At 42.8% G+C, this 24,463-nt stretch overlaps 1 protein-coding gene across 2 annotated transcripts in view; it reads right to left on the bottom strand.

Moving 5' to 3' along the window:
* Positions 1-20,532, bottom strand: part of ghrhrb (growth hormone releasing hormone receptor b) — a 32,112-nt gene extending 11,580 nt beyond the window's left edge. Inside the window, exons 1-5 of one of the 2 annotated variants that reach the window (XM_067513213.1) lie at positions 20,280-20,532; positions 9,132-9,237; positions 2,186-2,272; positions 865-948; positions 467-574 (exon numbers count right to left, since the gene is read on the bottom strand). In XM_067513213.1, coding sequence (XP_067369314.1) covers positions 467-574; positions 865-948; positions 2,186-2,272; positions 9,132-9,237; positions 20,280-20,354 — 460 coding nt within the window. In that variant the 5' untranslated portion in view covers positions 20,355-20,532. The remainder of the gene's footprint in view (positions 1-466; positions 575-864; positions 949-2,185; positions 2,273-9,131; positions 9,238-20,279) is intronic. The other variant, XM_067513214.1, reaches the window with a different exon arrangement.
* Positions 20,533-24,463: the final 3,931 nt, after the last annotated feature.

Genomic DNA, 24,463 nt, shown 5'->3' with positions numbered 1-24,463 from the left:
AAAGCACTTAGAGAAAGCATAACACTGGTCCTGTGAGATGTCTAAATATAACCTGGTCACTTTGTCTGTGAACTGAGAGACAGATGAACAGAGCAACAGTTCATTATGATGGAAAACTACAATCTGTCTGTTTTTTGTACAAAAAATAAGCCAATGTGGCCTCAGGTCAGCGCATCAACTGAAGGAATAAAACAAAAGATCTGCCCCACTTTTAGTAGCGTTATGAATCATTTCTCTGCTCTGACACAGGCCTGATGTGAGCTAAACATAGAGTAACCCAGAAAGTGCAGTAATGGCCTAAGAAATGGTGCATAATGTTTTCTCTTGTGTGTTCAGGGCCGTCTTGGCACTGCCATCCAGGCTTAAGTAACACTGGTTCCAGTTATAGACATCAGACTAATACTAAAAGTAAAGGTGAAGCGGACTGTAGCACGAACCCCCACATGTGGAGCCGAAGGGATTTTACCTTGGTTATTAGCAAACAGCTGGGAGACATTGGCACACGACACGTTGACCACCCGTCCCACCTCAGCCCGATGCCAGCAGCGGATATCGTCCCAGACTGTTGGACAACCTGAGACAGGAGGACAACATTAGTCCTGACTGATTATTCCACATTAAAAATAGTGACGTTGAGTAGTTCTAGAGGACGTCATGTATGCAGGACATATGTCTGAGTGTATGAATTAGAATTTTCCCCATGTCCCCCCTTTCTATCCATTAGGCTAAGGAAGAGAAATGTTACATAGACACGTGAAAGAATGTGGTCTAATGTAAACACACAGTCGACCTTCTGGAGACTGATAACAAGTGTGAAGAGAGAAGGTGTGACGTGCAACAAAGGTGCTGAGCGAGGACTCCCACCACACACACTGACAGTCTGCAGCTTTCCAGGATTTTCTTGAAACAGAAGGAAAGAAAAATGCCCGGAATCCTTTTCTGCTGGGTCTGTAAACAATAAGTTAAGTTACAGCACAGGAAATAAAACTTTTTCAAATTAAATTAACTTGATTTATATAACACCAAGTCAAACTGAAATCATCTCAAGGAACTTTATAGAATTATAGAAAACTCACAACTCTCATTTCTGATAGTACCCTCTGTGTCCCGGCTCACATTAGCTCCTGACACCCAGAGCCTCTGTGTGCTCTGCCTTTGTCCTCTTCATCTTCCTCACCAACAGCATCATTTTACACACCACCATCCTGTGTTGTCTGGCTACACTCTCCCCTACCAACACTTTACAGTCACTGATTTCTTTCAGATTACAGCGTCTACACAAGATGTCGTCCACCTGAGTGCTTCTTATACGTCACCCTATGTTCCTGCCTCTTCTGGAAGAAAGTGTTCACTTCAGCCATTTCCATCCTCTTTGCAAAGTCAACCACCATCTGTCCTTCTGTGTTCCTGTCCTGAACACCAAACCTGCCCATCACAGTCTCATCACCTCTGTTCCCTTCACCTACATGCCCATTGAATTCTGCACCAATGACCACTCTCTCACCTCTGGGGATGCTCTGCATCACTTCATCTAACTCACTCCAGAATTTATCTTTCTCTTCTAACTCACATCCTACCTGTGGGTCATAACCATTCACAACATTGAACTCTTTTTTAATTTCCAACTTCAGACTCATCAACCTATCTGATACTCTTTTCACCTCTAGAACGTTCCTCACAAACTCCTATAAAAAGGAGGACAAAGCTGACACAATTTCAGAAGGATGACTACAAAAACTAGAAACAAGGAGTTGGAGTTAACTCAGACTCAGGCACTAAGACATTTAACGAGGGCTGAATAGACAAACTAGAAGGCGGAATGGAAGACAAACATGAATTAATCAGCTGGTAACCAAAAACTAGGGACAATGAAACTAACAAACATAAGTCATAAGACAAGACACAGAAACCTAAACATAACCAGGGGGAGTAGATACTAAGAATCTCAATAGGAGAATTAAACATTAAACCAACCAGGATGAGGCAAATAAAACCAAGGAGGGAAGGAGTGTTGTCACTAAAACAGCAATTCCAGGAAATAACAACACACTGGAAAAGCTGAACATTCATGTTAAAAATTAACTAAACCAACACACACTAGAAAACCATTGATGCCCACAATCGAAAAGGTGAACACACAGAGAAGGACTAAGACACAGAAAGAGAACCAAAAATCAAACCTCACACCAAGGAACAGAAAACCACAAGAAGAGTCCACAAGAACAGGGGCAGGAGTCCAAGAACCATGAGTCAGGTAAACCGGAAGATGAAACTAAGACAATGACAGAGAACCAAGGGGAGAGCTGGGTTTAAAAAGGCAGGGGAACATGTGAAAACAATTGTGAACAGTGATGACTGGTGAAGGTTGAGAAACAAACTGGGAAAAGGAAGTGGAGGAAAGAGGTACAAAATAAAAGTCCATGGCAGGAAGTGAATGTGACGGCCAGATCATGACAGCCAACATTCAAAGTCCCTGCTGTCAATCCTACACTGTTGGCTTTGCTCCTCTCTCTCTGCCTTCAACCAACAGGGCTACTAAGCCCAAGTTCCACTGGCACCCTGTAGGTCAGCAGTCAGTGGTGGTTGTTGTTAACCTGGGCCCTGAAGGATCCGGTATGAAAGTCAGATTTGGTGTGGAAGTCACGATTCCCATGATTAATTTGACATGTGTTTTATGTCGGATGCCCTTCCTGACACAACCCTCTGCATTCATCCAGGCTTAGGACTGGCACAGGAAGACACTGGCTTGTGCCCCCTTGTGGTTGCATTCCGGATTCTCCAGATTCAGAATAATTAGCACAGAACCTCGGTCATGGTTTTTCACAGGGTCCCCCCCCCCAGTGTGGGAAACTGAAGAGGCGTTTGATTCGGTGACATCCTCAGCCCCTTTCTTTGCCCACGCGTTGGTTTCTGCTGTTTCCCTCACGTGGCTGTCAAGTTCTCCCAACAGTGTCCGTCACTCCAAACCAGAGAGGTGTGACGGGGACGGGGGAGGAGGTGGGGGCGGTAATGAGAAGTCGCTCGTCTCTCTCCGCCACCACGATGCCTCGTACATCAAAGCTCTTAATTAAAGCAGCAGCCACTCATTCATAATAAAACACAGCTTTTGGCTGCGGCTGGAGCTTCTCCTGCCAAAGCTGTGACGAGGCAAACAACTCGCTGGGTCAATGTGACTTTGAACTGTCCTTCTGTACATTTCTTCCCACATCAGGACAGTTGTTTGGACACTGAGCTGCAGATGGCATCAACCACTCTGGTGCTTTTGTTTGAATCAGAGCTCTGCAGCAAGTTCCTGATTAGAAGCTAATTAGCGCATGTGACTGACTCTGACAGGATGATACAGGATGTTTCCCAAAGTTCTGTTTTTAACTGCTTTAAATAAAGCCTGAAAAAAGCCTCTCCTGTCCTGTGAGGATCAGTGGTCTGTGTGACAACCCGTTATAAACTGTTCCTTGTCATCATGCTCACATATAAACAGACACCGATGCACACGTACATTTTTCCAGACGTGTTCAAGGATGCACACGTGTTCATGTTCCCACCATATAGAGCCGACTCGGATGAACAGAGCTTCCTGCTGCGATGATGTGTTCATCGCCACACTGCTGGGCTTCACAACATACACAGTAAATCCCAACCTTTTCCAGTAGTAGGAAATTCTATGGAGCCAATGTGAATAGTGTTTAAGCACTGACACAATATTTTCCTTCGGTGTTTAACTCAGTTTGAGAAGTCGGCTTTCACTGTTTTTTGAATTGTTTTATCATTATTAGTTATTTGTGTGTCTGCTCCTTTAAATGTCTTATATCTTTTTTATCTGTTCCATTTGTCCTCACTTTTTAAGGTGCTTTATAAATAAAGTTGCATTGGAGAAACAATGAAACCAATGGTAATATTGTTGATGATGAATTTAATGTTTGTACTTCTGTCATTTCCGCACTAAAGTCTTACTTTTCACCTGTGGTATTTAGTCTGCATAAAGGGCAGGACAGTCACTGTGTGTAATGATCTGTGGAAATGTCATCGGTGGAATGTGAACACCATGTGGAATCACGCACGTGCACGTGCACGTTCACGCTCACGTGGCTCACAAGTATTCTCTGAAAATGAACAAGCCAGTTAACCCCCTCTCTCAATTTACTCCTGCTTTATTTCCTCATTTCCTCTCTGTCACCGACGTCCCACGTTTCTCCTCTCGAGGTGTTGCCTGGGGGTAGAGGTGTGAAGCTAATTAACCTGAAGTAGACGAAGAGCATCTGCCCTCCCTACAACCACTGATTACCCCGGAAAAAAAAGGGCAACAAGTCAGCAAAGCCTTTTCCTTCTGCCTCGATCCTACTCGTCTGCTGGTCGCTCCGTCAGTCTGAAAACGACTGCTCCTAATGAATGTAGATGAATTACATGGAAAAATGTAGAAGTGTAGCTTGGTAAAAGTGGACATTCACATTGTTTCTGCTTTTCTCCATTTGGATGCTGGAGACAGATTGTTACTGATTCAACGTGTTTATGGCAATGTCTTTATTCTATGCAGAGCGTGGCAGGTGCAACAAGGAAATCCAAGTTAATCCACCTGCACACATTTCTTATTGTTGTACTTGAAGGGGTGATTTCAGTGCACAACCGTGTTCCAGAAAGAACATAATGTTCAGCAACACTGCTTATATTTGACCACGTGTCGAATATAAACGAAAGCAAATGACATTAAAAAACTTTAGATTACATTTTCCAGAGCCTGATAACTTTCTTTATGTTTGTACTAAAGCAGAATCCACAGCTACATGTACACTACACTGATAACAGCTAATGCTGAACGCAGCTGCTGCCCCACGTCAGCTGGATCAGAGTAAGGATGCAGGACAACAAGCATTGTGTTCAAAGCTGTGAGCAGCCTATAGTTATGAAGGAACAAATGTGATGCAGGCATTTCAACACTGATACATCAGTTGCTGCCTGCCGCTGGATGTTCTTAAGGTAAGAACACAGACAATCCAGGAATGACACGAAATAGGTTTGTGTGCAAAAAAAACACCCTATTTTCTCCATGGCCAGAATGGGGCACATCTTCAAAGATGGGTGGTGCCTTCGGCAAATGATTTTGAAGGTTTTAAACTCTAATTTATAAACCTTTTGGATATATTAAGCTGTATATTCAGAGGCCGATAGTGTGTTAAGAAAGTGTTTGTTCACTGTCAGAAATGTCCAATATGTTACTCGCCTACAATTTTAGCTCCAAATAGTAATAAACAAATATTAGACAGTTGGGGGGGTCTTAAAAACCCACTCCCAGTGTGTGTGAGTGTGTGTGTGTGTGAATGGGTAAATAAGAAGCAGTGTAAAGCGCTTTGAGTGCCAATAGGTAGAAAAGCGCTATATAAGTGCAGATCATTTACCATTTACCATTTGGCGGCAATTCACCCGGTCGGGAGCCTCCTGACTTTTGCAACTTGTCGGACTGTGGCTCATAACACAGCAAACTGCTTTGTGTACTCAACAGAAACTGTGATAAGATACGGTGACTGAAGGAAAATGAAAATGACGTCACACCTGCCGGACATGTTGTTCATTAGAGATATAGGTCAAAATCACCTTCACGGACTGGCAGAATGAATGAACGTACTGGCTCGAGTCTAAAGAAGCTTTCCCGACAGCAGGCATCCTCTACACGTTTATTAACATTAGTGATCATTAACTGATGATTAATCTTGATGATCAGTCAATCGGAGGGAGAGAGCATTGACATTTACATGTAGTCATTTAGCCGACGCTTTTATCCAAAGCGACTTACATGTGAGGTACAAGGCAGCAAAAATCTAAGTCAAGGAGAAAACATCAAAGCAAAGTCCTATCAGAAAAGTGTCCACATTTCAGCAGAAAGGTAGTTTTTTCAGTTTTTTTAAATATAGATTTAAGTGCATAGGAAGAGTTGTGTTTTCAGCAGTTTTTTAATTATGAGTGAGTTTGCTGAGCTTGCAGAGTTTGGTAGCTCGTTCTACCATCCTGGGATCATTGCGCTAAAAAGTTACTGCTACTGTGCGGTGCTGGGACCACCAGACGTCGGTCGTTGGCAGATCGCAGCGGGCAGGAAGGATTGTAGACTTGAATGAGGGAGTTGAGGTCAGCAGGAGCTGCTGAGTTAACCACCCTGTGAGCAAGAGACAGAGCTTTGAACCTGATGTGAGCAGCTACAGGAAGCCAGTGTAGAGATCTGAACAGTGGTGTGACATGAGTCTGGCTGACTAAAAATGAGGCGAGCTGCTGTTAGTGCTTTGGATCAACTTGTGAGTAAAGTTGTGTCGACAAATAAAGTTGAAAAACCCAAACACCGTGGTTTTTTGTGATATTTCTTCAGGCTGAATAAAAAACTAATGCATTCAAATGTAGAAAATTAACTTGTGACATGTATTAAAATGTAGTAGAAATATAACTTACAGTATGCAGACCCACGTGTACTACCCCCACTTCAGTTAGGAACATAGGACCTGACCCCCATGACCCTAATGTGTCTCCTCAGGACATCTGAGCTGAAACATGACTGAATATTCATGAGGGTTTTGCTCCAAGCCCTTGTTTACTTGACAGTCTGCATGTGATCAGACCCCTCTGGCTGATCTGCTCGGTTTTCTCACAGTTTTCAGCAGGCTGATTTTATTTATTTCTCACTTGCCGTGTTTAAGTTTCATTCTAGGAATACAATGCTTTTTTTACTTTAATCATGTGAACACACTTTTAGTGAATAAATATTGAGGAGCGATTAACAACTCAAATTAACAAGTAAAACAAACAGAAATTATACATTTCTTCAATTTTTCCTGCATTTTGTTTGAGGTGAAGGAGCAGTGGCTCTGCTCTGAGCAAGGAAACTCATTATGGCTGCTTGTGTTTGTGTCAATCATTACCAAAACCCAAAGGTGTGCTTTTTTTCAGCAGCAGGAACTGGGAGACTAGTCAGGGATGAGGGGAAGCTAAATGGAGTTAATTACAGAGATATACTCTGTACTATGAAAACGAGCACTCGGGCCTCCGACGGTGCCAAAGGTTCACCTTCCAACATGACAACAAGCCTGAGTACAAAGCCAAGACAACATGGGAGTAGTTTAGGGACAACTCTTTCCTGGAGTAGACCAGCCAGCCCTGCCTTGAACCCTATTGAACATCTCTGAAAGGCCTGAAAATGATTCAGTTCAGGTTGAATCAGGCTGTAATTGCTGTCAAAGGTGCTTCAACAAAGTACTGAGTGAAGGGTCTGAATACTCGTGTACATGTGATATTTTCGTATTTTTATTTTTAAGACATTCACTATCATTTCTAAAGTTGTGTTTTCACTTTGTAATTATGGTACTGAGTGTAGATTAGTGAGGTAACATTGAATTTAATCTATTGTAGTATCAGGCTGCAACGTAACAACTATGATAAGAGTCTGAAAACAGTTCATTCTGAGCAACGCCAGCTGTGGCGAACACAGCCAGTCCCACAGGCGAGCAGAGTTTACCGACCAAGAATGACCCGCTGTAGAACTCGAAACAAGGACAACTCATATTTCAGGTGTGACATGCTCTCAGACATAAGATGGAAAATGAAGCGGATGTGTTTTATGACTCATTTAAGGCGAAGGTAATGGATGGATCTCCTCTGAATCAGCTGGCTTATTCTACCCGAGCTGCAAAGATGAAAGAGGTCGACCAGTGGGTCCCTTTAATCCGGACTCACCTGATTAGATTAGTCAAGGGCGGCAATGTGATAACAGGAAGCAAACATGCTGGCTGTGCTTCAGATTAACAAGCAGCAAACATAAAGCAAGGCAGCAGGTTTTCATCGGCAGGGTGCTCTAACCTGTAGTCTGAGGAATGGATTCAAAAAGGGGACAAAATGGTGGCCCCCATGGCTCTGACACAGGACCCCTAGAGACACCACGCAGTTACAAATATGACGTTTTGTTTTCTGCTGTAATATGTGATTGTGCAGTACAGTGTTCAATCTGTGTGACTACAGCTGTATTAAAGCATTTTATGGTTGTGGTTTGGCAGGTACAGGAGCTGGTTATGGTCAGAGGAAATAGGGCTGGTGTTAATTAAGGAAAATCTAACAGTCATTTTATACAAAATGTTTTATCATTTTCGAACCCACCCACCCTGACATCAGTGGTTTTCTTGACTGAACCAGACACAACACTCAGGAACCAAACTCAGGTCTTTGGCTTGATAGTCCTCTACTTTCTACAACCTCCATCCACCCTAACCACCCCTACACAGCTCCCTTTACCCCAACAAGAGCAAAAATAGGTTGCATCACAGTGTTCGCTAAAAACCTAATTGCGTTTGCGGTTGAGTTAGGAACATAATTTTAGGAGACAGAGTTGTCCACAGGATGCATTTTGATTGTGAAAAATGGACAACATGGATTATTTTTGTTTGTTAGCATAAACTGTATTATTCACTTTTGTAGACTTTTTTCGTAGACTTATCTGAAAGTATAAGTGCCGTTGCCTGAGCTGTTTCTTCTCCACACTGTAAGACTTAGTGCCTGGGGTAGAAATTTAGCTCCCTACATGCCAACTGTAAAACTATGAGATGAAATTTAGCCCACTGTGCACAGGGTAAGGTTGGGCTATGCCAGAATATGAAAACCTGAATTATTGTAATAATATTAATTTGGAAATAACAGTGTCAAATGTTTGATTATTGAAATGACAGAAAAAGTTGAAACTCCCCTGGGAGGAGCTATGGCCTGACCCAGTAAACAATACAAATAAGCCAAAAGCATCCACAGGTTTTTAGACCAGGTTTGAACCTCTGTCTCCATGTACTGACCTTTTTTGTCAATAAATCTAAGTTGACTTTTGAACTTTCCTGCCTGCTTTGAGTTTCAACTATTTCAACAGAAAACGTTGCTGCTTTGACCAAACACTGAACATTTTTAACAGAACTCGCTTCACTGTCGAAAGCAAGCAGGAGCTCAGAGCTTTCTAAAAATTCCTAGAATTTAGATGATGGAAAAGTGACTCCTCAGCCTCTTTTGACCTGTAACGTCTTCTGTAAACTACACATGTGCAGTTGTGCAGTGCTGTAAAAACTACTGTCTATGTCATTAAGGGGGGAATGGCTGCGTTCAGTGTAAGAAGAGAGGACACAGACCTGTCCTGGAGTGGTTGTTCTCCTCCTCTTTGAGGATCCGGTTGCATTCCTCCTGAGCTTTCATGTGCTGAACCACCAGGGCACAGTCTGGGTGCATGGCCTCTGTCTGAAGAACAGGAGAAAGATGAACACACGTCTGTTGAACACGTTCTGTTGGTACAATGAGGAAAATGTCCATTTCACATGTGTGTTTATTGATCTTTGGCTTCAGGCACCGACAGGACACGGTGAGGGTGTAACCGTCACCGTAGTGTGTTTCAATTCTGAGGCAGTAAATGTATGTATGAAAACCAGCTCGGGCTTATTTTTGATGGTGTTCCGTGTCACACGAAGGCTTGCTGTGCAGCCTCAGTCAAGCACGGCCTCAATCCTCGCTAACTGCTCAGACTGAGCTCAGAGTCAGCAGCTCCATGGCAGCATGGATGGATCACATGGATTGGTGACTACAATGATGTGTTATGATGTTTCACTGGTTTAATGTAGGTTCTTGAGCACGATTTTATATTACTAGATTTTTTAAATAACATTATTTTTAAAAATATCATGGGAACACTGAGACAAGGCAGCTTTCAAGGCAGAGAATTTGATTCTCATCCTAGGCCTGTTATTAAGCCACTTTATTGAAGGGATTTTTCAAGCTGGTCTCAATAGAAACTTGACTGCTGAGTGCAACTGAAGGGTGTCAGGGCTCAGCCTTAGACACAGGGAGCAGAGCTCGGACATCTGAAGGGAGCTGGGGGGTAGAGCCGCTGCCGCTTCATGTTGAAAAGAGCCACTTGAGGTGGTTCTGGTAATCCTTTAAGAACGCCTTCTGCGTTCGCCTTCTTCCAAATGTGCCCAGCCGGAAGGACCCCACTCTAGACCCAGTACATGAGATTAGCTCATCTGGTTTGGAAAATCCTTGGAATTCTGCCAGAGGAGCCTGAAACCAATCCAGGGGAAATGAAGGTCCAGAAAGCTCTACTGAACCTGCGGCCACCACAAGCTGACTCTGGATAAGTGAAGATTTGGACATAAACACAAAGTGTGAATGAAGCAGCAAAACTTTTTCATATTGTGCATGTTCAAAACAGTGTTAAGACCAACTTGAACCATTCTGAGCTTTTTTCTTTCTTTCTACATTTTGATATTTTTCCATATGACAACGTGCCCATAAAGATGTGTTCAGTTCTCCCAAATTAAGTTTCTCTCTGCAGGATCAGTGTCTGCTGTCGTTCCTGTGGAAGCAATCAGCCTTAATCCAATGTGTGGTAGTTTACCTGTGGCTCATGTTCAAAGTCTTTTTGAATGATATAGTTCATGTGTGAAGATAAAAGCTGGTGTCAGAGTCTTACAACAAATTGGTGTGAGAACAGATAAATGCAGCATCAGCGTTCTGTGTACGCAGCCATAATGTCAGGAACAGTATGTTGCAAGGCTCAATGTCTTAAACATTTCGACTCCTCACATCAAGAATGATTGAAACAGCTGCAATGGACAGGGTGATGGAGCTGTGGCTGCAGCTTCAGTTCAGGTAGTTCAGAGAAAAATATGCCAATTAAAAAAATATTACTGCATTGTGATGTTTTCTAAATCTGGAAGGTCATTTTACAAAACTCACCCAAACTCTGGTTGTTTTCCTGAATCCTAAAGACCCCTTATACTATCCCCCCCCACCCATAGAGTCTATGTCCAGGTGGACAACTTTTATATTACAGTTAACATCATCATCACATTCATTTGTCCTTCAAAACTATGTTGTTTTCAGAGCCTCAGACTGTGACCTGCTGATGGCGCTGACATCATTACTTCATTTTAACTAAGCAGACAATGTCAGAAGTTGCAGTACTAAGATGAACTTCTTGTCCAGTGCTCATTGGTTATTTATTCATCCAGATGGTTAGAAGAGGATTGTGAAAATACCTGAGAAGACCTGTACCAACTGGTTATCAGCTGGTTTCCTTTGTGTTAAACATGAGAGGCGCAAACTGAAGCTACAGACCTGCAGCAGCAGACATCATCTGTTGTCATTTATTCACAGTTAGTATTTGCATGAGCAACAGGGATCCAGCAAGCTCACCAGCTGTAAACTAACTAGTCTGTGGTGTTAAAGCTCGGATGAAACAAAGATTTTAACTAAGTACTATGGGACCACTGTAGATATGTTTTTCTCCCTTTCTCTTCACCCTGTACACCTCTGACTTCAGGTACAACTCAGTCCTGCCATCTTCAGAAGTTATCTGATGACTGTGTGGTTGTTGGATGTATCCAGGGTGGAGATATCACGGCTTATCTATCAGTGGTGGGCAGTTTTGTTAACTGGTGTGAGCACAATCATCTCCAGCTCAACATCAGTAAAACCAAGAACTGGTGGTGGACTTCACCATCTGCAGCACCATGCTGTGGATGTTATATGAGTCTGTGGTACCAGCTCCATCTTCTGTGCTGTGGTTTTCTGAGGCAGTAATATGAAGGTGGCAGACAGTAACAGACTGGACAAACTGATAAGGAGGTAGAATCTGGACCCTCTGCATGTTGTGGCTGAGAGGAGAATGTCGTCCAAACTCCTCTCAATCCTGGACTTTCCCTCCCACCCACTACACTGTGTGCTGGCTGCACAGAGGAGTATTTTCAGCCAGAGACTGATCACAGTCAAGTTCTCCACAGAACAACACAGGAGATTCTTTCTCCCAGTGGCCGTTCAACTGTCCAACTCATCCCCCTTCTGTAAAAAGGAGGGGGACTGAATGGTAAAAATGGACAAGTAGTATTGTTTTTTTTATTTATTTTTTTATTATGTTTATTTCATTTATGTTTTTCTCTGGGTTTTTTCTTATTTATTGATCAGTAGTTTGTACTTGTTTATTGTCTTTGTTTGGTGGAAGTTTTCTTCTTTCTTTGCTACTTTTCACGTGGAGAGCAGCAATAAAGTTGTTTGAATCTTGAATCTTGAATCATTTTGGTGATGAGAAACAAAGCAAGAGGGAGGAGAGTCCACACTGACTCGTAAGCCTCCGCGGGAAGAGCAGGGATTCGTTCCTTTAATCCAGAATGTGACTGTGCATATTTAAGTTGATCCTATAAAAATTGAGTCTGACAAAAAACAAACTTAAGGAAGTCTGGGAGGTTTGTGAGCTCCATTACTGTCAGTGAGGAATTTATGACAGCAGTAACATTTTAATCAACACCACCAACATGTGAATGGGATTTATTCCCTTTATTTAAGAATCTAGCTAATTGTTTCATTTTTCATCAAATGTTCATCAAAAACACATCTACACATGCAAGAAACCAGTAAATAATCGAAATGAGCAGTCCAGCAAATCCACACAGGGCCTCAGAGAAGGGAAGGGGCTTAAGGTCTGTACACATCTACAAAAAAAGATTTTACATTTCACACGGTGATGAGGGAAGAATGGGTGCATCCCACCCTGAGAAACCGAGAAGGAGACACCGTCGGTGCAGGAGCTGAAGCTGTATCAAGGTTGATTTCAGAAGCTTGATTTAACATTGACAGTATTGACAGTTTTTGTGCAACGTTGCAGCAAACTGCATTGTAATTGGTCAGAGGAGCAAACACCACCATTTCTCATTCTTTCCATCCACACTGTCTCTTTGCCTCATCCCTCTCTCCACATAATGTCTAAAGGATGTTAACTGTTCCTCGAGTGATGGAATTGCACAGTATTCAGCAGCCCTGACAGCTAAAAGGTGGGAGGTTAACTCCTTCCTAAAGGCCTGACATCTCAGTAGACTTCCTTTAACTATCTCTAAAGCATTGTGAAGAGGAGGAGGACAGAAACCTGCACACACCCTACAATACCTACAATAATCCTAGCAGGCACAGAATTACATCTAAAAAATAGAAAATAAAGATGACAGCAGCATGTCCACCATGCAGCTTCATTGCATTTGTGATATTTGTGTCACTAAATTGATCTGTTATGCTGTCAAGTGAGAAACACCTGTCTGTTGGACAGATGGAACCTGCAGGCCGTGGTCTCAGCCCTGCAGTGTGCAGGTTTAACATGAGAGGAGATGCTTTCTGCTATTGGACACTTTACTCTGTGACTGTAAAGTTATTCATGAGCCCAATGAGATCTGTCATCACGTCTTTGCTAATAAAATATTTTAAATCTTATCTGCTGTCCGTAAAAATGTGTTTTTGTACAACCCCAATTCCACAAAAGATGGGACGATGTGTAAAACCTAAATAAAAACAGAGTGCAAATTGTGAAGTAGCACAAAATGGAAATGAACCTCAAAAGTAGTAATGTGCAGTATGACAGTAAATGTACTTTCTCTCCAGCCCTGATTATTGTTGCTCTTGTGGCCTCAGTGTTAAAGTTCATTTTTTTACCCACGGTTCTCGAGCAGTGTTAATCCAGTCTCAAGTGTCAGCGGTGGACTTTGCTCCTCAACCACCAAGAGAACTCAGTGACCGGGGGAAACACAGTCCAGGCTGGAGCGTATACCTCATAGAAGCCTCCCGATATAAACACATTTGTTCCTAAGTGGCAGAGATGAGATGAATTTGTGGCTCCTTTTATGACTGGCCCAGACCTTTTAAAGGTGTCCCAGGTCTTCTCCATGGGGAAAAACCCTTTTGTTACACATGTGACAAGAATAACAGTGGCTTCATCTGATTAATGTGCTTTAAAATGAATTGAACACGTATACAGTACAGAACAAACTAAACGCTAAAGTCAAATTCTCTTGGCCACATCATCATCATCATCATCATCATCATCATCATCATTATCATGGCAGGTGATTTACTGAAAGGTTTTAGATGTTACAGTGGTATTTTCAGTGGTTTTTGTCACCACAGCTGCCTCTGCATTTAAGAGTTTAAGTATCCAGGAAGTGGAAACTGTCTCTGTGTCCAGTATTCTAACACTTGACAGTGTAGCATCACTTGCTGTGATACTCTCTACTCTAATATCTCAGCCCTTTGCTTTAGAAAGACGTTTTTGGGGGTCTAACATCGAGTAGCTTGGACCAGTGCCTCTTTATTTTTATCACAGTGCAGCTGCTGACACGTCATCAGACAACACGACAACACACAAGTTTGTGAATGAAACTCACATCTCAGTCCTCAGTCTGAAATGTTAAGTTTAAATCTGACTATGGTAAGAGAATGTTCGAACCAATCCTAAAGAGCCATACTGCTTCCAGTTTATGACTGTTTCCACCACTGGGACCCCGTGAGCCAAAGCTGACCCCTGCATTTTTTCCCATTATCCCACTTCCACGTGCTATGAACTGGCAGCCTGTGTCTGAATAAGTTATCTGGATAATGATGATTTTCTTTGATGATTGGTTTCCTTGAGTTTTTACAGCGTGTTCACACCGTATGGATGGAGTATCGTCACAGAGTGAGCCGGACCATCTTGAGATGTCAGATAGCTCTGCAGATGTGCTGCTTCCGAAAAGCATTTCCATCCGTCCACCTGTGATCTACACTGTAACTTCTGATTAGTTAACCTCACTTTAAAAAAACAATTGAATTTGTAGTTAAAAATGCTCTTAAAGCACAATTCTTGTTCTCTACAATTTAGTTTACACAACTAAAAAAACAGTGGAGAGCATTTAAAGATGTACTTTAGATATACAAGTAACTCAGTGTGGAGTAAGTAACTCATATTACTATTCCTAAAAACCAAATCATCATCCATCCATTATCTGTAACCGCTCATACTATTTTGGGTCATGGGGGGCTGGAGCCTATGCCAGCTGTTATAAGTTGAGAGGCCCACCCTGGTCTGTCTCAGCACCAACACAAACAGACATACACAGACAGACAAATGCCTTTTTCTGTGTCCAGCTAAGATTCCTGGAGGCCTAGTTCACCAAATGTGCTTGATGCCAGCTATCAGTTATAGCAGTCTTCAAAACAAATAGCACATTTGCCGGCTATGTAACCATGTGGCCCTGTCTTATTTGCAAACATATTTTTGACATTTTTAAACATCTTTTTCAATCATTTTAAGAGACTTAATAATAAAGACACAAGATTTCACCAACTAGTACAAACTTAATGCATGTGATAAAACTAACGTTGTGGTTCTCGGTTTCTAAAGCTGCTGTCTGTCCAACAGCCCGTGTTGGACTCTCAGGTTGGGATCTGCCGCCTTATACAGCCAAGCCCCATCTGTTCCTAACATAAAACAGAGTAATGTGTTTGGATATGACTGTCAGAGCAGAGACTCATCTTGTCAAATACCCTCGTCATTTTCCAACAGCTACAAGTTAAATCGTCTCACTTTCTGCTGTATGAGTTCTCTGATAAATCCGTAACCTAAATAGATGAGCTGAAACCAGGAGAAGTTACTGAGATGAGGCATATCTCTAAACTGGGTGGCCCACAAACTCCTCCATCATTAACAGTTTATACCTACAGCAGCAACAACTGAGCCTGTGAGGCTGAAAACCTCGGGCAGGCAGCTGGATCTGGCAGCGCAGTCTCACCGTGACACAAGACAGCACAGTCATATCTGCCCACGAGTTTATGGAACAAGCCTCCTTTACACAAGCCAGATAGTCGCACAACGTGTGGCCAAGGCAGCAACGCCACAGGTAATTTTACAGTTTAGTAATGTGCAGAGAATCTGGTGTAAGTCATGATGAGGTGCAGCCACTGGAGCACGCACTTTAATTATTACAGTGCTCCATCCTACTGGCAACAGTTTACGTGGCAGCAGTGTCATTTTAAATTCAATCACTATTTTAACTGGGTTGTTATTGCAGTGCAGCAGTTGCCTTCAGCCAACATCAATGATCATCAGCTCCATGATGTCATTAGGGTGGGCTGTGTGTGTGTGTGTGTATTGGTTACCTCCAGGTGCAGTTTTCATTTTTACAGACATTTTTATGTCGGTGATGATGATGATGATGATGATGATACACAGGTAAATTGAAGCTCATTCTCCTGCAGTCATTTTCTGATGCTGCTAAATGTGAGGAGATGATCTTTGACCTGACAGCACACACAGCACATCAGCACCAGACACTATTCCCTTTGAGTTTGCACAAGAACATAGAAATCTCACCGTCCCACAGGAGACAAGACTCTAATAAAGTCTTGGTGACTTTCTTTCAGACTGATATCGATTTCCCAACATAACGCACTGAAATGAACTCCTTGTGAGCGGCAGCACTGAAAAGAAAGAAAAACTGAACAAAAAACATGCAGAAAGAGACAGATCATCAGCTGGAGTCTGGGACACACAACAAAGGAGCCCAATGATCAGACATGCTCTGAACCAACCGACAGTTTATTCAGTTTATCTACACCGCTACAGAAAACTGTACATCGAGTCGGAGTGAAATGGGAAAATCGTGTTCACTATGACTTTTTTTTAAGACGAACCTCTGCTCAGTAATTAGCAGCTAAACATTCCTGTGGTTTTTCTGTGCTGACATTTCTAAGAGACCATACAAATACAGATACGTGTCCAACAAGCTCATAATGGTCGACACGGTCAGTTGTGATAGATATTAGAATTTAAGGACACTGAAGGTTTAATTTCCGGCAAGCAGGTTATCATCTCTCATTGTTTGCTCTAAAAATCAATTGAACCCATTTAACCCGGGCACCAGGACTGAGGCACTTACAGGAGCTCAAAGACATTCAGTCCACTTTGGCATCTCTGCTCTGGTTACCTGATTTGACAAACCCACGACTTGCCTCAGGCTGGACACAGACGGAAGTGGACTGCTTTGACGTCAAGGCTTGAAATCTCATTGCAGCCAGGACCACATTTGAACCCGGTGGGCTTTTAAAGCCACTGGGGCTCATTTTTAAAGTGTTCACTTTCCCATAAGTAGAGGAATGTAATTACATGTATTTACTACATTTATCTAAAATCACATCCCTTCTTTATCTTTTTATCACATAAAAACAACTGTAAGTTAGCTGTAATCTGTGACGTTCAGCCTTAAAATGCTGCTCACACATCTTTTTAACAGTGCATCCAGATGGTATTATTTCCACATTTTGTTATGTTACAGCCTTATTTCAAAATGGATCAAATTCATTCTTTTCCTCAAAATTCTACAAAAATACCCCATAATGACAAAGTGAAAGAAGTTGGTTTGAAATCTTTGCAAATGTATTAAAAATGAAAAACAAAACAAAAGCATGAGACTCAAAATTGAGCTCTGCTCTATGTGAATACTTTCCACACACACGTAGCGTCGTAGTTTTTCTGTGCAGCATGTCTGCAGCACCCAGCTGGTACTAGTGTCTTTAATTCTGAAACAGGCTCATAAATAAAAAATCCAACCTGCAGTCTGTCTTTTTCAGCCACCAGGTGTTGCAAAGTCTCGTCTTCGTCCCCAGTCCACAGTGAGGAACCCTACTGTCTGCGGTGACAACTAGTTTTAAATCTGATCTCTCACACAGCTGCTGTCATAACCCTGTGCTCATGTTGATAATGTGATGGACATGAGATGTCCTATAGATTGTGTCTCTGTCTCTCTAACGTGGGTTTTTTAAATGCATTACTTTTTCATACATGTTCTTTCACCCTCTCTCCTGATAAAAAAATCACAAAATAATTTTGTACAGAACATTTTATGTTTGGATCACAGGCCACTGCAACATGTCTTTGGAAGGAAAAAAGCTACACATTCACCTACAGACATGTGGAAACTTACTGCACAGTCACGTGACCGCGTGTTAGCAAAGCTTTAATACCCAGTTACGACTTTGACTCCGACGTTGTTCTACGAAGTAGACGTAGCTAACAAGTGTTTTCATTATTTATTAAAATAAGTTCTCCTCTCTTCCTGTAGTTGAAACCACAGGCCCACAGATCACCAGTGATGGACAAACTACACAGATGCTTGTGGGTTGAAATTCTCCACTGGAGCAGATTGTGTGTAAATATTTTTAAATGTTATGTGAATTACTTGGATTATTTTTTATTCATCAAGGGCTGCGTCATGTTTTACTCTGCTTGGTTTTGGCGTCAGATCAGCTGGAGCAGCTACTCCAATTAAATTATCAAATGATCAAATTAGTTATGCAGTTATTTTTCCTATCGTCTGATGTTCTAATCCACTTAAAGAAGCGTCTCTCTCTCTCTCTCTCTCTCTCTCTCTTCTCCTGAAGTGTAGGGACCAAAGTTCACACGTCGGTCTGTAGGTCATGGTTTTGGTTTTATGGACCACAGCGTCACAGTTTTGCTTCAGTTTCTCTGCAGTAGCCAGCGGTCCAGGACCACGAGAATGGTCGGTCATAGCTGGTAGCCAGCTGCCTTTAGAGGCCCCAAATCCACAGTCCACAGTTAGCTACTAGCTGCTGAACATAGTGACACACATTCAGCCTGTTTCCTAGAAATGACAATTCTATTTGGCTAAGAAACAGACTGGGTTATAACTTCTCTGAACATAGTGAGGATATGTTGAAAATTTATGTAAATTCATAAAATGTCTCCACACAACATGCTTTTGTGAACCAGTCTTGCAGCCCCACATCCAGTTTGTCTGACTGCCTCGTTAGAGCTTCTGGTTAAAATGGTTCATGAAGAAAACTGGATCGGTCACTTCACACACAGAACTTGTTTTCTTTTTTTTTACTTTAACCAAAATGCTTTAATTGCCTAATCTTAAACACACACACAAGACTCTGGAGTCAAACACAGGTCCAACACCCTTTCCAACCAACTAAATGACTAAATGTTGTTTCCTTCAAAATCGTATCAAGTCAGGAATCAGAAATGTCGTTTTTAGAACAACAAGCTGCTAGAGAACAATAGCAGCTGTGTGCTGCTGGATGGGATGTTGTGTTTACAGCTTGCTGCACTGCCCTCTAGTGGCCTCAACAATCTACTGATGCAGCTTTAAGTAACTTGCACTTGTAATGGGTCTAGTTACACTGTTCTACTGGAGCTCAACACGTCCTCCTTAGCTGTTCTTACACCCACTTATATATGTTAGTTTTCTTTCACAAAATCTACATTTGGCAAATTCTACTATTTCATGACTTTGTGAACCTTTTTTTGAAACTGATGGGCTGTCAACATCCTGGATGGCAAAGAAGGAGGAGCAGGCGAAAGAAACAAAGAAATGTGGTGTGTGCACACTCGATCCCATAGGTCAGTAAATGGCATTAGACATCAGTCCCGCTGTCACCAACAGGAAAGACATCTGTGATGAAAAAGCAGAGATAAAAGGAGAAATCTCAGTCCTAATACCAATCAGTGCTACAGCAGAGTCTGGAGGTAAGGACGACACAGCATCAGATGATGCAGACTGATGAAACCTCAGGTGCAGCAGATGGAGAAGAAATTCCTCCATGGTGCCGTTAAATCCAAATTGAAATAGGGAAAAAATAGAATAAACCCAGAATATAATTCACTCTGAGTTAACTGCATTATTTGAATTTCAAACGGCACATGAACAGACAAAAACCGAAAATATTAATGCTTTCTCTTTGCCAGTGTTGGTTCAGCAGAATCCAGTGAGTGTCCAGTGCTAATGAAGTCACAGGAGATGCCATCGGATCTTTTCTCTTTATCGATTTATCGGAGCTACAGTACGTGCGTGAGCTTTTATGGACGCTTTCCTTCATATTTAGGTCTCGTGTATCAAATGTGATGGTGATTCTTAAGGTTAAAAGTCAGCTTGATGTTATGAATGTCTGGAATATTAAATCACAGCTATTACTCAGGATAAAAGTGGTCGATCACCTTCAGACAAATTTCTCATCATCAGATAATTTCCATCATAATTCCACAAACGTTTTGTGTTTGCTTTATTTAGGATCCACCACTGACTGACACAGTAAATGAGCTATGCCTGTAAAAATAGGACATATATTGATTAGAAACTGCCCTTGCAGATATGTGAGCAGAATGAGACGTGTGGCGGTAAAAAACTAGGAGCACAGCTGCACTTGTTGCCCCTTATGACTGAATAAACCCCAAAGGGCAAAGAACACCATAAACTTAATGTTGACCTCTGGACCGCTCTCAGTGCTAAACACATGTTAAAATGAATAGTGTTTCTCCTCCAGTATCTTCAGCTTAGACAAAATGATATGTTCTGATCGTGGTCAGCAAACTGCACACTGACTGCTGTGCACAAAGGCAGCAGTGAGGAAAAGGCTGTAAATCCTGAGTAAAACCCGCACACTCACCCCATCACTTCTCCGGGACTCACCGTTTTCCACAGCTCCAGGAACAGAACCAGGCTCCAGCACCAGCATCCCGTGATGAAAACACTCAGTAGTGACATGTTTAAGCTTTGCTCACTTTCAAAAGTGCGCACGCTAAAGTACAAATAGATCCACAGATACCGTCAGTCCTCGAGCGTAAGAAACTGTGTCCTTGTCAACAGGCCGGGTGTCTGCCCGGAGTCCGGGACGCGAGAGGGTCCGCATTACGCGCGGAGGAGGAGGAGGAAGAGGAGGAGGAGGAGGAGGAGGAGAGGCGACTGAGCCAAAAGAAGGTGCGCTCCTCTCTGAAAAGGCAGAGACGCTGCGCGGTGAGAGAGGACGGGACCTGCAGCTCGGGCTGATTTCTCTATCAGCACATTATCCGAGATTAAAAGCTCCAGTCCTGTTTTTTAAACTATGTTCTGCGTTCAGGTTTTAAAATGAAGTGTCGCATTTCATTTTCAGACCCTGATGTTTTTATGTGTTTTTAAATCTCACACGTTGCTCTAACGATGTTTAGATGATAGTTCTGGTCCAGGGATCAGAGAATAAGAAGTTCTACTTTTTTGGTTATGTCATTCCAGAAGGGAAAATCTCATGCGTTCTAGATTTGTTACACAGCTCAAGCCTAAATTGATTTAACTTTAATGATTACAGTTTACAGAATATTTCCTAAGATCAACCAGAACAGGGTTTCTAATACAGAAAGTCCAACTTCTAAAAACTATGTTTATGTATTTATGATCAGCAAACCACTTAGTAGTGGTTTTGGCAGAAAACGTCTCCATGAAGTTCGGAAAAATGTCCAGGTGGACATCTGCTTTGACTCTGGATGGTCCGGTTCGTTCTCAGCTAAGATGCCATGAAGTTGTCTCTGGTACGGCAGTGGCTTGATACAGCAGCTTTCTTCTGGACAGCTGTCAATTGTGGTTGGATGTACTGAACAATAGATATTTGGACGTAGAGGAGTTTTGGTTTTCATGAGCTGTAGAAGGCCTGAGGTATTTCACTTTACATGTGATGAATCCAGAATATACGAGAGTTTGACTTTGTTTCACATTCTTTCAGAAGCACTGATGACTGAGTTGGGTTCACTCTTCCTCAGTCGTTGATTTAAAGCCATTCTCGGCTGTGACAAGCAGCCTCTTGGTTATGTCAGCAAACTTCTTGCAGGCTTCATTTCACTGCTACTGTTTTTGAAACAAACAGAAGTACGTTTCTTAGAAGTAATTTAAAATGATAGACGAAGGATTATGATACCTGTGTCAGGGAAGAACCACTGGAGTCAAAGTGTTGTTTTTTTTAATGAAAAGCACATTTTTACAATGGATCTACTTCTAGATCCTGAAATTGCAGGAGTGATTGATGGTGCATGTGTTTGTGTGCAGCAATGGTGCAGCAGGCCACTGTGCTTCTATTTCACCACACAGGACACTTCACATAAACAGTTAGAATACACAAACAGTGCAGGGTGACAGCAGCGCACAGAGCTGCAGTGTGTGTGTGTGTGTGTGTGTGTGTGTGTTTGGGGGGGGGGGGTTGCACCTTGCAGAGGTCCATCGGTGGTGGATCAGACCACCAACACTGAACTTCCTGCAGATAACAGCACCTGTGAGCTGACTGAGGAGGGTGTGATGTTTGCATCCTAATTTTACTTTGTTCAACAAGAACTCACAAAGCAAAAGAACAAGTCTCTCAGTAACTGTGTAGCTGAGTGTTAATGTGGTTTGTGTGTGAGAGACTTTGTCCATATTAATGTAGATGGAGTACAGAGTGAGACACAGAGGAGACTCTTTTGACTGGTTTTGCAGACTGAATACATGCAGATGATCCTGCGTCGCACTTTTTATTTTTTTTTTAGCTTTTATTAAGAGTCCACTGTATGTGGAACTTAAACAGACATGTATGGAACCAATCAAAGCCTTTATCTAACCTCAGTGAAACAAAGTCTCCGGCATGAGACGTCACCACAGGACATCTTTAACATGGACAATGTAATATAAAGGTTTAAGGCAGAAAATGTCAAGCTTAAAGTCAAGATCAGCTGATCAGCTTTAACCTTTGACCTGAACACTACAGCTGCTCTGGCTGCTTTCGACCACTCTGTGCGACTGAATTGATTGTTTGAATGTCTGCTTGTATGGTAACTTTGCTTCTCTTGCTGTGTGAGCATCACTACTACTACCTGATTTTTCCTATGGACATCAGTGGGTGGAGTTTAAAACAGGACACGACTAATGTGGTTTACTCGAGAGAGGAGCTGCTCGCTCTGAGGACAGTGAGCGCTGCTCGTGTGCCTCACCTCATCCCGGGGAAGCTGATGTGCAAGCACCGCTGGTGTAGAACTGGAACGAAAGTTAGGACCGGAATAACAAACAGTAAGCGGCCGACATATAAGCCATCCGTTCCCTCCATACTGATGGGAAACGTCAACACACTTCAAAAACTAAATCGAGGAGTTTGCCACCTTAATGAAAACCCAGAGGCTCCATCAGGAGAGCAGTTTGATCTTCCTTACCGAGACGTGGTTAACTAGCTGCATCACGGATGCGTGGATTTACCTGCGTAAGAGCCGACAAAGTGAATAAAACATGCAGTAAGAGCAAAGGCAGTGGGCTCATGCTGTATGTGAACAACAGATAGTGTAATCCCTGTCTGTCTGTTAGGGTGCTGCCGGGATTTAGAAATGTTAGCAGTTAGCCTGAGGTCATGCTACCGTCCAGAGTTTACACACGTCATAGGGGTGTGTGTTTACATCTCCCCAAGAGCTGATGCTAGTGCAGCATGGGAGAGGACACAGACATGTAATGCATGATTGCAAAATGAGCACCCTGGGGCTCGTTTGGTTATTTCTGGAGATTTCAATCATGTCACTCTTGGTTCAACTCTGGCTGGCATTTATAAGCTTGTGGGTTTCCCTTCCTGCAAGAACAGCACCATTGACTTGCTGTATGCCAATGTTAAACAGGCATACACAGCATCCCCACTGCCACCACTGGTAAGGTCTGACCACAATCTGATCTGCCTGTTGCCCCAACATACACCTATGGTTGAGAGACTGCATACAACAACTTGTTCCTTCAGGAAGTGGCAACATGGTACTGAGGAGATCCTCAGAGACTTTTTTTGAAACCACAGACTGGAGTGTACTGCTAGATTCAGATGGAGGTAACATTGAAGGCTCTACCCACTGCTTTATGTACTATCTAAACTTTTGTCTGGACTTCCTGCCTGTATGTAAAATGGTACACTGCTTTGCCCATTACAAACCCTGGGTAACCAGTCAGGTGAAAGCAGTGCTCAACATGAAATAACACATCTAAAAGTAAAAAATATCCAGGATGTCTGGAAAGGGGATGAAGACCATTACAGACTGTAAGCAGGGGAGCGCTGCAGCTAAGGGCTGCAGAGAAAGAGTGAACCAACTTAACATCTTCGTTAATTGGTTTGACTCTACAACTGCCCCCTCCCCCATCCATCTCACTGCTGCAGCTCTTCTACACTGTCCTCCTCTGCCCCTCCCACCTCTTCTGCACTCCTGATTCCCACATCCCCTCCATCACCATCACCGCAGACCATATCAGACAAAAGCTGATTCCACCCCAGGAAGGCCGCTGGTCCAGACACGTTGTGCCCAAGGCTAATGAAGGCCTGTCCTGCAGAGCTGGCTGAGCCCCTGCAGCACATCTACAACCTGAGCCTTCACCTAGGAAAGGTGCAGACTTCGGAAAACATCATGCATTGTCCCAGTGCCTAGAAAGGGACAACCCAGCAACCTTAATGACCAAAGACCAGAACTCACCTAACATTTGATGAAGCCACTGGAGCAGTTGGTTATGCACATCTTAACACCTCAAGTGCAGCTGTCCCGGGATCCACTACAGTTTGTACACTGTTCTGGTCCTCCTGCACCGTGTTCTCACACACCCCGAAAGGGAGAGTGGAGCTGTGAGGATTTTTTAAAAAGATTTTTTCAGTGCTTTTAACACTGTACAGCCTCTCTGCCTGATTAGGGGGGATTACAGGTCCCTTGTGAAGGACTTTTACACCTGGTGTCACCTGAACCACCTGCAGCTAAACACTTCCAAGACAAAGGAGATACTGGGTTTTAGGACGTGCCGCCCATCTCCTCTGCCTGTCAACATCAGTGGTGAAGAGCTTGAGGTGGCTGCCTCCTATAGGTATCTTG

The sequence above is a fragment of the Channa argus genome, chromosome 8 (genome assembly GCF_033026475.1).
Source record: "Channa argus isolate prfri chromosome 8, Channa argus male v1.0, whole genome shotgun sequence".
Classification (NCBI taxonomy): domain Eukaryota; kingdom Metazoa; phylum Chordata; class Actinopteri; order Anabantiformes; family Channidae; genus Channa; species Channa argus.
This window is presented reverse-complemented; position numbering and strand designations above follow the sequence as displayed.